General features: G+C 37.1%; 1 protein-coding gene across 1 annotated transcript; it reads left to right on the forward strand.

Moving 5' to 3' along the window:
- Positions 1–360: 360 nt before the first annotated feature.
- Positions 361–13,780, forward strand: LPAR4 (lysophosphatidic acid receptor 4). Its single transcript, XM_019648183.1, has 2 exons — positions 361–662; positions 11,427–13,780. The coding sequence occupies exon 2, from the start codon at positions 11,503–11,505 to the stop codon at positions 12,613–12,615; it is 1,113 nt and encodes a 370-aa protein (XP_019503728.1). The 5' UTR covers positions 361–662; positions 11,427–11,502; the 3' UTR covers positions 12,616–13,780.
- The last annotated feature ends 1,533 nt before the right edge of the window (positions 13,781–15,313 follow it).

Below are 15,313 nucleotides of genomic sequence, written 5' to 3' on the forward strand. Positions count from 1 at the left end.
TGTTTGTGTGTGTGTGTGTGTGTGTGTGTGTGTGTGTGTGTGTGTGTGTGAGGAGGGTAGCAATCCTGCAGCAAAGACAGGCACACAGGCTTTCTCTGTGGATTAATTGGTCAGGAAAGACACTTTTTATGTTGTCAAGAGGCACTTAAACTGCTAATTCTTGACTGTGAAAACTACTTTTCCTGGGCAATGCTCTTTAAGGAAAAACTTCAGTTCAGTGATTGGTGACTAAGGGAACGATGGAGCACAGGGGATTGGGCGGGATCTCGGCTCCTAATAATGCCTCCTTATCCAATGAAAAGCATTTCCTATTGAGACCCCCAAGAGTTCCCCCGGCCCTCAGCTCCAGCCCGGACTTTGGGCCTTTTCTTGTGTCCTGTTTGTTAAAGGCATGCCGGCTACAGCATTCAAGAGGGCCATTCCTTAACAAAGGGAAAGATATAAATGTAAATAAGCTCACATTTTTCAGAATGAGCGGTTTGCTGTAAGAAGCTGCGGCAGCCGTAAGTCTGCTACTTTGGGCTGGGCTTAACCTTTCCCTGTGGAAAAAAAACCGGATTAAAATATGCACTTTTAAAGTGCGAGTTGCCCGTTCACATGTTTATTAGCTAATTTTCTACAGGCATGATCACACTCTCTCATCTAGCACACTCTTTCTTGGGGTAAGTCTCTTCGAGAAAGATTTGATTTGGGCGTTTGGGGGTGGGGGTATGGCATAACAAATTGCAGTGGAAACGCTTTGAGTGTTTGGGGAAAGAAGTTAGACTTCAACTCTGAAGTGCTGAACAGATCGTCGTGTTGAATGGTAAAAAAAGAAGCAAGGATATCTATTGTTTTGGCAAAAATATTGTTTCAGTGGAAGAGAGACAGAATTTTCAGGCTGTTGTTTTATGTAAACACAGTTGTCCTAAAGAGCTGACTTAAAATCACAGAGTAGAGCAATTTAGAAATTCTTTTGGATTACTTTATATTTATTTGGTTTACAATTGATTGTGAGCTAATGTGGCTTCTGTTATGATGAGATTTCTTCTAGGAAAACTATATGAAGCATGCCTTTGATGTCTAATTGATTTATGGAGAATATGACATTTGCTATATGGAATAATTCATGAACTTGATTATAAAGGAAGAAACATATTTCAATGAACAACAAATTGTGGCATAAATTGAATTTGCTATTATATATGAAATTAATTGCTGTTTTTCATACGAATACAATAATGTGACATTTAAAATTCTGTTGTATATCCTGAATATTTTTAAGACTTTTAGCAACAAAATCTTGTTGAATTGATAAATATTGTATTTTAGTTACTTTGTTTTAGGAAATCTAGTAATGTGATTCATCATTATTCCAACATGGACAAGATCAGACAAATCCAAATGTTCTAACATTTCAGAGCTTGTTGGGGTTATTCACTTTGCTACCTTCCCAAATGATACCATCTTTCTTTTTCCTTGACTAATATGAAGACAACAATAATAAGCTAAACTCCAAATTATCCAGTGTCTTTGAAACATGATTATTTTTCAGAACAAAATTCTAAACAACATATTCCATCAACATAGATTTTAAATCCCTTTTCCTTGTCACAGATGAAAAGTTTGCACTCTTGCTAAAAAGGATGAGTTCAGCTGATTAAACTTAATGGCGTCTAGCATCTCCTGCCAATCAGAGATGCAAATGAAAGCCCTATTGGAACAATCAGACCAGCCTTTCAGAATGTGAACTCGCTGTAAGTTAAAGAGAGGACTGAGAAGATCCCTCACAGCAACACTCAGGCCAAGCTTAGCTAAAGCTTCATCTATTCAATTCCATTTGAGAGAAAATGCAGTGAGAATTGTTGCCTTTGCTGTGGTGTGGTCAGGGCCTAATTGTGTAGTTGCTGTTTTTTCTTTGTGTGTGGTCATCATGCATTAGTCTGCTCTTGGCATTCAAGGAGGAAGGGAAAAATATATAATGTATTTGTGAATATTAGTACTGAAAATTGGGAGCTTAATAGGATGTCACCTACCACTGGGAATCCAGCCCCACTTTTAATAGATAAATTATTGGTTACCAGAACAATGCATAGGTTAAGTAAGCTGCTAATTCTATATGGTTATGTTCTGAAGTATTTTGGTAGCCTTATATTTTGAGGAGAGGGGTGACCAGGGTACAGGTAGAAAAGGTCAGGATTAAGAACTAGACAATTAGAACTAATATGCCTGCTGATAAGGGCAGAAGGATAGAGGATGAGAATAATGAGGGCATTAGGAAGACTTCAGGGTATAAATGACTTCTTGATTTGTGGTTCTTAGCTTTTGGCATTAATTAATAATATTTATTAAAATAGATCTAAAATATATATGTGACAGATGTTAAATAAACATACTGTGGTGATCATTTCACAATATACACAAATATTAAATCATTGTGTTGTATGCCAGAAACCATTATAATGTTGCATGTCAATTATACCTCAAAAATACAATAATCTAGCAATAATTTGAGTCTAGTAAAATTTAATTCCCCTTACCTCACACTTTGAAGGATCCCCCCCCACCCGTGACAAATGGGAGCAGGTGAAAACAACTGAGAGGAGGGAACAGTTAGTGAGGCCATGCCATAGCACCAGTTGAAGGCTGCTGTCAATTAAGGTCAAAGGTGGAAGGAGAAATGAAATGGAGGTCCAGAAAGGGATCGTGACTTTCATATAGATAGTGATCGGGCTGGATGTGGCTATATTAAATTAATACCAAATATGAAAACTTCTGTATATTTGAACATCCAAATTTGCTTGGACTCCAAATGAAAAGAAGCTTTCTTTGTAACCTGTATCAATTGTGAAAGTTATAAAAGAAAGAAATGTTAATGTTTCTGTATTCCTTTAAGATAAACCAGTAAATATTAATTTCATTCCAGCAATACTGCTCTCTGGAGGAATGTGAAAATCAATTCTCCTTAGTATTAAGGTGATCTCAAATATATTTTCAATTGTTTAATGATTTTATTATTTTGGTTTTCTTAGATTAGAAAAAAACATTTCAAGAGAATTGGAGTATTTAGCACAAACTGCTCTTTTAGGCCACCTTTGTTGAGAAGAGGGCTAGATGTAACAATAGTATAAGTTTGGCATTAGTAGAGGACTCTTTAGGTAGCAAATGAGCAAGGTTCAAATGCAGGTGCGACTTGTAAGAATTCCATTGCAATGTATTTCTTGTTCTATACAAGTATTTTGTGCAAAGCTGTGATTTGAAGATGTCATAGACATGCTATATTGCATAGGCCTAGGGCATCCTAGTAGAGGCAGTGGTGATTGTCAGTGTGCGCTTCCCCTACTAAGGCCCTTGCCCAATAGTAACAGTTGTTGCCAGGGAAAAAGAANGAAGAGCGCAATGATGGTGCCAACTTGGGCCAGTGAAGCAACGTCCTCCACAACTAGACTGAAGAACAAAACGACAGCAACTTGTCTGTTCCCCTTCCTCCGATTCCCCAGCACTGTTCCCATCCCCCTAATTCCCCAATTAAAAAACAATAACCAAAACTAAAAATGATAATGAAATGGAAAAACAAAAACAACCAATACAGGAAAAAAAAAAACCAAAAACAAACAAAAAAACCCCAATGCTAGTCTTGACTAAAGTCCACCAAACTTTAGTATCTCCAGGTTGTCCTGTGCTGTACAAAAACTCCTCTGCATCTTGTGGGGGCAGGGCCGGCCATCTGGCATCCAGAGTGACCCTGGTAATACAGTTCTAGATGAGTGGGGCTATGGGGTGTGGTTGGTAGTTTTTACAAAGTCAGTGCCGATTCTGCCCTCACCTGCCCAGAGGCACCCTGAGAGCTCTGCAGCCAGAAGGTTTGATGTGTGTCTTAGGGCATTCTTTCCACTCTGTGAGGGGTGTGAGAGTTCTGAGCTGCTCAAAATCCAGTGGTGCCTGTGCTACCTACTGCTGTGGTCTTGAGTGACTGGGCAGCTGAAGTTGCCCTGCCCCAAGCAGCGCAGGAAAGGTGGGGGCTGGGTAAGCAGTCCCACAATCTTTGCCAGCCTCTTCCCTAGATTTCCATTTCCTGGGGGCGGCAGCAGCTCTGTAATCTGACACTACTCCTCCATTCAGGGATCAGCTTAAGACTCTGGAATGGTGGGGTTAGGGTTTCTGAGGGAGGCTGGGAGTGGGGTCATGTTTATGGAGTTGTTTTTGTTTTCTGTCGGAGAGAGCCCAGCCGCAGTTTTGATCTGAGGCTTCTGCCTCAGATGCTGCGCACCACCATGCTCTTGCTGAACTCCTGGTGGGACTGTGGGGCATAGGGAGTGAACCCGTTGCCTTGTTGCGGTAATACTCTCCGATCTGCTTCCTGGGGCCCCGCGTCTCCATAGCCGCAGATGTGGGCTGCATCACTGCACGTCTCCCTTCCCTCTTCTCCCACTCGCCCGGTTTGCCAACCTTCAAATAATCGTTGTGCAAGTCTCTTAGCTGTTCTGTGTGATGAGCAGAGGTTCCTCTGATGAGTTATAGTTGTTCAATTTGCGATAATTTCCAAGGGAGAACTCAGGGAGCCCTCCTCACTCTCGCCATTTCTATGACATCTCCCTATATCAGTTTTATCACTTTGTGCTGTGCCTTACACATCAAAAACATCTCAAACATGCCTGGTAAGTGCATTTATTAATAATTACTGATATAGACTGTATTGGAGTTTTTCAATGGTTCTTTTCATTTTGAGTTCAAAGGTGAAAGGAATCCAGCAGAGTATGTGGTCAATAAAGCAGACAGCAAAGAGTGGGTTACATGCATAAAATAGATTAGATTTAACATTATAGAACCCCTGAATGTGAGAGCCCTATAGATGCTGGAGACCAGTTTGTTTAACACTCTCATGTTTTTAAAGACCTTTATTGAGATATAATGTACATATCATTACTGTCCACCTGTTTAAAATGTATAATTCAGTGGTTTTTAGTATGTTAAAAGAGTTCTGCAACTATCACAATGATCCAATATTAAAACCTTATTATCCTTCAATAAATATTTTTATAATGAATACATTTTTATTTTAACAGCTTTATTGAAGTGTATTGACATACAAAAACTGCATGTATTTAATGAGTGTAATATGATGAGTTTGGACTCACGCATAAAACCATCACCACAATCAAGAAAATAGACATAGCCATTACCTTGAAAAGTTTACTTGTACTTCTCTTTTTTCTGTGGTAAGAACACTTACATGAGACCTACCTTCCTGATAAATTTTAAGTGCACAATACTGCATTGTTATCTATAGGCACAATGTTGTACATCAGATCTCTAGAACTTATTCATCTTCTATAAGTGAAATTTTTNAAGAAAGAAAGAAAGAAAGAAAAGAGAACCAGTATAAGTTCATGCCAAAAAAAAATCTCCTTTGTTCAGTTATTTTTATGTAAAGCATTACCTTATGGAAGTGGAGGAAGTATTTTTATGCCTTTTGTCATTAGTTATCTAAATGATTATAGGTTACACAGACTCATGGGCTTTATGCTTGTCAATATAACTAATAAAATATGGCACAGCAGTGATGAGTTTGGAAAATAAAATTTTATCTGCAGTTCTGTAATGAAATCCAAATATTTAGATACCATTTTAAAATATGTTAGATCTCATTTATTCTGATTTATATCATAATTTTTAACCTTATGATCTTGACATATATTTTATTGAAAAGCTCTCTCCGTGGCACAGTATTATGACTAATTATATTTCACAGCATCCATTGGAGGAAATCTATAACCATAGTACCTACAGAAAGTTCATTGATTACCCAAGTATTAGATAAAATTGGTGCCAGAATTTGGTTTGAACTAATGTGGTGAGTACCACTCTTCTGGCAATAGTTTTTTCCAAAAATTCTTAATTTTATTCTTTAACATTTTCTGGTAACCAGTACTTCTAATTTACTACAGATTATATAATCCCAAAATCTAGAAAAAATAGACAAGTTATAACTGTTTATTGTAATCCAGGCAATTTTGGTGTAGACGAATATTGATTCTTTGGCTTAAGCCCTCTGTGCTACTACTTGTATATACCTTTAGAAATGGAAGATATGGTTTTTATTCATGTTATCAGGATCAGTATCTCCAAGCGAATCAGATGACTTAGTATGCAAATTGATAACTAATTTGCCTGTTCAAATATGTGGAATAAAGCTGAATTCCTAGTTGGCATGTGTGAGCCTCACAGAATTTGGAAATGAGCTCTGTTAGGAACACCCAGAATTTTTCCCAAAAGGCTTGTGCTGAGATGATATATTGTCTCAAGACAATTTCATAATATGAGGTTGAGCAATTTCTCTGCAGTTGTCTTACTCTACAAACTAACTGCTAGGGAAAATTCTACTTGAGTAGGGTTGATGCAATCTTTGGCCCCCTCACATTGAACGCAAAACCACATTATTTTATAAAGATTAGACTGTGCCATCAGGTGAAGGGTTAGTGGGAGACTGGAGTATTTTTTGGTGAAAAAAATAAGTTAATCACTGAGAATAGGATCTGCTCAGATTAGGGCCTGTATCAATTTCTGGCTTTTCTCAGAGTGGGAGAACGAAACAGCCATAATAATCTCAGTGCAAACCAAATTCATTGTAGAAAAACCATATTTAAAATGATATTTCTGCATCAAAAATACACAAGGTATTACAGATCAATTTCCTAGCTCAGTTCTGTAGTGAAACATTTACCTATGGTTTCCTCCATATGTGATAAGACTGGATTGTGTTTTGAAAGCTATTATGAAACATCAACCAACATGTAGGAACATCAATTGGAACCATGTGTGTGATTGTGACGTGTGCTTTTGACTTGGCCTAGAAGATTCCCTTAAGGAAGTAGTCTTATATGTTAGCAGCCACTCATTTGAGGAGCGTGTCTGAACATATACCCTAGTACTCCAACAGGATGGTTTTGATCTGTATTTTTGTGCAACATTTTAATATTTTTTTTACTTTGCTTCACTGCTAGATATTTATAGGCAAGGATACAATAGGTTTCAGCTTCCTCTGAAAACTATTGTGTCAGTGTTTCTAAGCTTCTACTAGAGTAGAAAGAGGAAATGCTCTGGGGATCAGAAGCACTCTGATCTCACCCAAGCTCATGAAAAAGGGAGCAAAGCAAGAGAATTTGAGTATGTTCTGCTTTCAGGGTCTTCTTTATCTGAGCTCTGGACTATCTTCTGTAGGGCACAAAAGCCAGCCAGCCTTTTTAGGCTACAGGGCATATGGCGGAATTTAGAACTTTGTTTTCAATGTATCATCTGCAAGTTTAGCATTAGTGAAGTGATTTTGCTATTCATTTTTGTAAGGGCAAAAACCTAACTCCACTTCCTCCAGAATCACCAAAGCCACCAAACATGGTATATTTATTTCATTATCATTAGACATTTTTTTTAAAAGAAAAAAATTGTGAACACTAGTATGAAATGTCCTAATTGGCTCCATATGTGTAGGTCAAAGTTAAAAATTCATTGAGGGTCAGATTTCTCTTTGTTCACCGTCCAGGTGACCTGCTTCCTGCGCATTGTCAATGCAAACACATCCATCTAGCATTCTGACCCCTCTAGGTGATTAATTGTTGGAATAATTGGCTGCAAAGATCTTCAGAAGACAATAGTCTAATGCTCCTTGCAGTGGAAGATATAATTAACTGTTAGCATATTTTTTTCTTTCTTCGTTTCACCTGAAGCTCCAGAGTTGGCCCTTTACCTCCATGGAGTGCACAATATGTTAGCTATTTAGGAAAATCTAGTGGTTAAAAAACACTTTTTTTTCAGTCAAAAGAAAGGAAGCCAGTTAGAAAGGAGACCTTGTTTCTTGAATATTGTTGATTTCTCCTTCAGAATCAGCTTAAGAGCCAAATACCTCTCTGATTTTTTTTTTACCACAGCTCAGTGGGAGATGTTACTTTGGAGGCACGCTGCTGGATTGTCCTGTTCTGAGAAAATTGTGTGGTTAAGGTTGAAACTCAAGCGGAGCTCTCTGAGGTATAAGGTATACATGGTTTTAGGAGAAGGATGTGTTGCTAATATGAAGGTCAGCATACCAAGAAAGACAGAGTCATAGGTGTCTTAGTTGTGTCAGGGGAGGGAGAAGGAAAAACGCTTCTATAATGTTTCTTTGTGGTTAAGTAGAACTGAGTACTGGCAAGCTCATAAAGCTCTTCACAAGCCCTGTTGAATCTTCCTAGCCTCAGCTGTGAGGCTCAGAGGTATGTTTATAGAGGGAAGAGAAACAGTATAGCCAAGTTACAGAGCAAACCAGTGTCTGAGTCGGAAATAGAACTCCTTGCTTCCAATGCTATGTTAACTCCCAGCACCACACCCTTACTTCTAGACAGCAAAGGTGCTGTGTGTTCAAGCAAGGGAAAGCTATGAATAGGGCCTTAGTAGCAGTTTTCCCATGCCCTCTCTTCAATTTTGAGACTGTAATGCTTTCTTGTCTGTGGTCCTTTCTCTCCCACAGGATTTGGTTACTCAAAGCAGCAAAGCAGAAGTGCCAGGCATTTGCAGACTGTCTGCTTTGGGTATAGTGTGTATGTTCTGGGAGGCATAAAACTGAATGGAAAACTGGGGAGACAGAGCTCACCTATTTGAAAACACCATCTTGGGCAGTACAAAGTAATATATAGCCAGTGAGCTAGAAGCCTGCTGTGTAAATGGGTTGCTAGTGACCAGACTGAAGGGACTCTGGGCAGGGGTGAAAAGGTTTCTATTATGAAAGCATTTTCCAAATAAAAGAAATTTATCGGCAGTAATTATTGTAGAAGGCAGGTGCAAGCAGGTCACTGTGAATGAAGCCTGGCTTTAATGTTAGCAGTTCTGCAGTCCCATAATTTTTTTAGATTGTGTGACTATGTTAGAGGGAAATTTTTGACTATCTTGATTTCTTTCAACAATGAAAAATAAAAAAGCCTCCAGATTAATGGGTATTGAGTGGGGGTATGAAAAATAGTATATAAAGTGGTTTAAGCAGTTGAGAACTTTGCCATTCTTTTTCTTTCTACCACCCCGTTGGTGAAACAATCTGTAGAAAAAGAGGTTTGAAATCCACTGACTAAAATTTTCCAGGCTTTTCCTGTTTTTTTTTTTTTTCCTGATCAGTTTCAGTGACCTTATACATAGTGACTTCATACTGTTTTCCTTTCTGAGAAAACTGAAAGGAGTGAGACGAAGCAAGATACAGATCATGGGATTGGAGTAATTGTGAGCTAGAAATACCTCCCGAGGCCCTGAATACAAATTAGGTTGCAGCACTGACCTCTTCCTAGCAACATCTTCTTATTTTCTCCTCTTTCTCTCAGTGTTTCTTTCCCTGCCACTTTCTTTCCCATCTCCTCTTCTGCTCTCCTCACCTCTTTTTTTATTTCTTCTTCATCTGGCTTTTTTTCCCCTCCTGGACCTTACTTGGTCTAGGTTCCTACTATACTCTGCTTTTATATATCATGGTTGCTTCTGGCAAAAGTTGAGCTGGGCTTATGAGACAAAATGGTCAAGAAGGAATATTATCTTAGTGCAGTGTTAGGGTCAGGGAAGTACTCCATAAAGATTTGTTGAATGAAAATTCAAGAATAGAAAATTTCCAAATTTTAACTTGAAAACTTTAGCTATTAAAAATAACAAGTCTTTGCTTTGCACTTTGTATTCTCCAAGGTCATCTCTACCTCTAGGCACTGCAGTGAGTGATTTTTTTCCCCTCAAACCTTTTTTTTTTCAAGCAAAACACTGGTTAAAGTGACTTCAGGCCTCTATAACTCTGGCAGGTTCCACCCTCCGCTCCCTTCTTTGTTATGTACAGAGAGGCTCTTTGACCTATTCAGTTGGAAGGAAAGAGTGATGTAAGGAGGAATCACTTCAGAGAAATGCCTTTTACATTTTAAAATATAATCACGTGAAAACCCATTATTGAATGTATCAGGGGACAAAGACCACTTTTATTCCATATCCTCCTCATTGAAAAGAATTCATTCAGCAGCTACTTGTCTGTAGTGCATTATAGAGCATTCGAAAGACAGTTCTTGTCCAATGGCAGCTGTTGATCTAGAAGGTTAGTATGATTTCTCTATGTACCTTTGAACATTATTGGCCCAGATACCCAAGAGAAATGCATAGGTCAATGACTGCCACATGTACAAGTGGTGGCAGGCAGAGGGCACGAAACTGGCCAGATCAGAAGTGTACAGTGAGTGAGACAGGGAGAAGGCTGTTCATGTCAGATCTACCTTTTAAATTTCACTTGTGTTTACCAGAGTTTACACTTATTGGCCAACGCTATTTTAGGAGCTGAAGGCATGAAAGTAACTGATGGAATGGGCAGTGGGAGATAGAGAAGGAAGGCATCCTAGGTTTAGAGTCTAGCATGAGAGAAGCTTGGAAAGGAGATCATAATCTGCAGGAGGGAAATGCTGAGATTGTTATTTGAATTATCTCTCTAGAAAGGCAATGTAATACAGTGAAAAAACACTTAGCCAGAATTAACTGAAGGATCCCTGCTCTTGCTCTCTGAACTCTTGTTTTAAAAGAAAAAGGTGAATCAACAGTTTACTTTAGGAGTTTAGTTATAACTTTAAAAAAAATTGTTGGGGAACAGCTGTGGTTATTGGTTACACATTGCTTTCATGCTACAATGGCATAGTTGACTTTATTTTTTTTGAGGAGGGCGCAGCTCACAGCGGCCCATGCGGGGATCTAACTGGCAACCTTGGTGCTACCAGCACCGCGCTCTAACCAACTGAGCTAACCGGTCACCCCCTAGTTATAACTTTTTAAAGAGGATGCCCTGGGGGTCTTATATCCATCTGTAGTCTTGTGCAATAGAACTAATATTCAGACAATGAAGTTTAGCAATATGGGAGAGTAGACAATACAATTTAGAGTAGCTTAACAATTCTTTGGTTAGGAATTAAAAAAAAACAAAAACTGAATTTTCGTTCTGACTATACCATTTATACATTCTTCCAATTTTGATGTTGTAATTCTAAATTTCATAACCCTCAGTTTCTGCTTCTATAATATGGTGATAAATTCCTGTCTTGCCTGCCTTATAGTGTTCTTATGTGAATCAAATAAGATTTGCTTTTGAAAGTTAAAAAGTGTCATACAAATATCAATGTATTAGTGTTTTAACTATCAGTCATCCCTGCCAACCCCTGCCTTGGGCTCTAATGTAATCAATGCCTTATTCCTGTTCAGTGCATTGCTACAGTATTGCATTTATTGTATTGAGTGTGATCTCTTCCACTCCTGCAACATACTTTTATAGTACCTTTTAACATATGGTAGATGCTCAAAAGGTACGTGTCAAACCAAATTGAATGTGCTTATTGTTTCTGATCTGAGTGCACAGAATATTTTTTACTCCACAGAAATCATGGACGGTAGATTTGATGATTCATCCATTTTATCTCCCATAGGAGGAAAACATTTCCTAAGAGTCCCTAGTCTCTGAGTGGTGAACCCTGCAGTCAGCAGGCCTCCTGAAAAAAATCCATGGGTGACAGAAGATTCACTGACTTCCAATTCCAAGATTTAAATTCAAGCCTCAGACCCAGGTTGGGTAATGCTACTGCCAATAATACTTGCATCGTTGATGATTCTTTTAAGTACAATCTGAATGGTGCTGTCTACAGTGTTGTATTCATCCTGGGTCTGATAACCAACAGTGCCTCTCTGTTTGTCTTCTGCTTCCGCATGAAAATGAGAAGTGAGACTGCTATTTTCATCACCAATCTGGCCCTCTCTGATTTGCTCTTCGTCTGCACTCTACCTTTCAAAATATTTTATAATTTCAACCGCCACTGGCCTTTTGGTGACACTCTCTGCAAGATCTCTGGGACTGCATTCCTCACCAACATCTATGGGAGCATGCTCTTCCTCACCTGTATTAGCGTGGATCGTTTCCTGGCCATTGTTTATCCCTTTAGATCTCGTACCATTAGGACCAGGAGGAATTCTGCCATTGTGTGTGCTGGAGTCTGGATCCTAGTCCTCAGTGGTGGTATTTCAGCCTCTTTGTTCTCAACCACTAATGTCAACAATGCAACTACCACCTGCTTTGAGGGCTTCTCTAAAGGTGTCTGGAAGACTTATCTGTCCAAGATCACCATATTTATTGAAGTTGTTGGGTTCATCATTCCTCTGATATTGAATGTTACTTGCTCTTCTGTGGTGCTAAGAACCCTTCGAAAGCCTGCTACACTGTCTCAGATTGGGACCAATAAGAAAAAAGTGCTGAAGATGATCACAGTGCATATGGCAGTCTTTGTGGTATGTTTTGTACCCTATAACTCCGTTCTCTTCGTGTATGCCCTAGTGCGCTCCCAAGCCATTACCAATTGCTTTTTGGAAAGGTTTGCTAAAATCATGTACCCAATCACCTTGTGCCTTGCAACTCTTAACTGTTGTTTTGACCCTTTCATTTATTACTTCACACTTGAGTCCTTTCAGAAGTCCTTCTACATCAATACCCATATCAGGATGGAGTCCCTGTTTAAGACTGAAACACCTCTGACCACAAAACCTTCCCTTCCAGCAATTCAAGAGGAACTTAGTGATCAAACAACACATAATGGTGGTGAGTTAATGCTAGAATCCACCTTCTAGGTACGAGAACTGTCTTTAGGTGCAGATATAGTTTCTCCTATGATTTTTCTTATGCTATGAATAAGAGAAAAAATTGAAGCTAATGATACTGAGAATAGATTAATGTACTGAATACAGTCAGATGCATTTATTTGAACGTTTACTGTACATATGCTGTTTTGTTCAATATTTATAGGTCAGGTCTAATTACAGCAACCAAAAGTGAATGCCACACTCTTCTGCTGGGTTGAAATTTCATTGAATCACGTTATATAAGTGGCCAGTGACCTTGAGTGTAGTGATATGGAGATTGCTTTCAAACTTCTAAAGAGATTCCATTCCAATAATATTTGGTAATTAGGTTGGGCCTATAAATATAGAACAAATTCAGGGATTATTTAAAAAAGACCTTGTGTTACTACTGATATATGCTAGTTTTTGTTTGAATTGTCATCAAGTTTATTTTAGCACAAGAACATATTTTAGCCTAACATTATTAATAAGAAATGTATCAAATAGAAAAGTGCTGGCAAATTTATTGTATATATGTTGAAAGCAGAAAGATAAATTGTATTTTGCATGGATATAGGTGGGAAACAGAAAATTAACTGGAGTTACACATTTGCAGTCACCAGCAGTGTCAGTATTTTAAAAATATCCTTCCTTTTTTGTACACTACATTAAGATTTTCATATGAAACTTCAAATATAGAAAGCTGCTAAATATGTGCCGGTGACAGGTACACAATGGAAAATCACATAAAACAACAATGTCCATTAAAATATACCTAAGCAACATCATTTTTTTCTTAGAATTTCCAATTATATTTCTTTTCAGAGACTTATTTCTATAACATATTCTCCATATGAAATTTGGAAGCTCAATGCAGCCAGAAAGCTGCTGCATTTGTGTCTAGGTCAGGAGCAAGTTGAAAAAAAACAAAAGAAAATAATAACAAAAAGTAAAACAAAACAAACAAAAAACCTTTCTTATAATTTGCATTAATCATTTTTTTTGGCAGGAAGAGAGATCTTTAACTTTAAGTTACTTATTCTTTCATATTAAATTTTGGCGCTCAGTGTAGCCAATGCAGCTGAACTTGTGCCCAGGTTGGGAGCATATTGAAAAAATACATAAACCAAACCAAACCAATGCAGACAGACAAACAAACAAACAACCCAGAAACACTACAAAACAATAAAAACAACATAAGATTCCTAACACTTGCATTAATATTTAATTTATTTTTGAGGACCTTTAAATTTAAAAATACTGTATAATTTGTATGAAATTGTTGAGTATAATATATAGGTAGAAATCTGCTGAATTTGTTCCCAGGTTAGGACCAAATTGGAAAATAAGTACATAAATAAAACAAAACAACCCCCTACAAAACCAAAGGAAAAAAGCACAAAAATTTAGAACTTATATTTTTTGAAAAATGGTAGAACTTTAATATAATGCTTTGGATCAAAATGCAGCTAGGAAGCTGTTAAGCTGCTCCCAGTTGAGGAGCACTTAACATCAATATTGAAAAATATGCAAAAGAAGAGAAAACATTTTTTATAACTCAAACAACAAAAGCAACAAAAAAAATCCGTAAAACTCTTATTTATTGGATGAAGTATAGGTTTTAGAATATTAAGACTTCTGAGTAAATAAAACTTCTGAGAAAAAATATAGCTTAAAAGCTAACAAGTTATATTCATGTTAAAAGCAGTGGAAATAAATACCCTTACGTACTTGCCACACACACACACACACACACACACACACACACACACACACACACTCACACTCACTCACTCACTCTCACTCTCAAAATGCTGCAAAACCACAAAAATATTCTTAAAATATGCATTAATCAATTAAAAAATATCTGGATGATATGGCAGTTTAAAAATGCTAAGACTTTTAAAGTAAAACTTCCAGGAATAATGCATTTTGTAAGCTGCTGAACTTATGCCAGGGAGTAATTAAAAAACAAAAAAACACAAAAAACAAACAAAAAATCCAAAAAAAACCACACAAAACAACAACAAAAAAAGTAAGAAATTTAAAGTAATATGCAAAATTTTGAAACTGTTATTAACCTTTTACTTCTTTCTGATGCTATGTAAATTAAAAAATACTAAGATTTTTAAGTAAAAATCCATGAGAATAATGTAACTAAAAACTGCTAAGTTGCTGCCTGGGTTAGGAACTAATTGAAAAAAAAAATGCTAAAACAATAGAACAATAATAAAAAATGACTTCTCAAAAATCACATTACTTTTTCCTCATGATCTAAAGTCCTAAAAATAATCATACATTATATTGTCTTGTGAAAACAGGTTATAGATAGAATATGTAAGACATTAGGTTCAGTTAGATGAAATTAGGTTAAGTTAGGTTAAGTTGAGTTGTTAGGTTATGTTTTAAGATTAAATTAGTAATCAACGTATGAATAATCTTTTTGTTTCTTTTGGTATTCTTTCTTTTCCATTTCTTGTAAGTATAAACTATATGTGAACTTTTGTTTGTGCCCTGGGCTCTCAAAATTATGAAATTTTAGGGTAATGACACCAAAATTTTTAATAGGACTTGTTAATCAAGTTGACATAAAATATATCAAAAAACTAGTTTCCTTTTGTGTAATTTCCATATTTAGTTTTGTTTAATTTTACCATATTTCAATTTATTTTGATTAATTTCCATTTTATAGTTAATATAACTTGCT

The sequence above is a fragment of the Hipposideros armiger genome, unplaced genomic scaffold, assembly GCF_001890085.2.
Source record: "Hipposideros armiger isolate ML-2016 unplaced genomic scaffold, ASM189008v1 scaffold_121, whole genome shotgun sequence".
Taxonomy (NCBI): Eukaryota; Metazoa; Chordata; class Mammalia; order Chiroptera; family Hipposideridae; genus Hipposideros; species Hipposideros armiger.

Bases quoted from the DNA above. Each gene is read 5' to 3' on its own strand.
- LPAR4 (XM_019648183.1), top strand. From the start codon at position 11,503: ATGGGTGACAGAAGATTCACTGACTTCCAATTCCAAGATTTAAATTCA.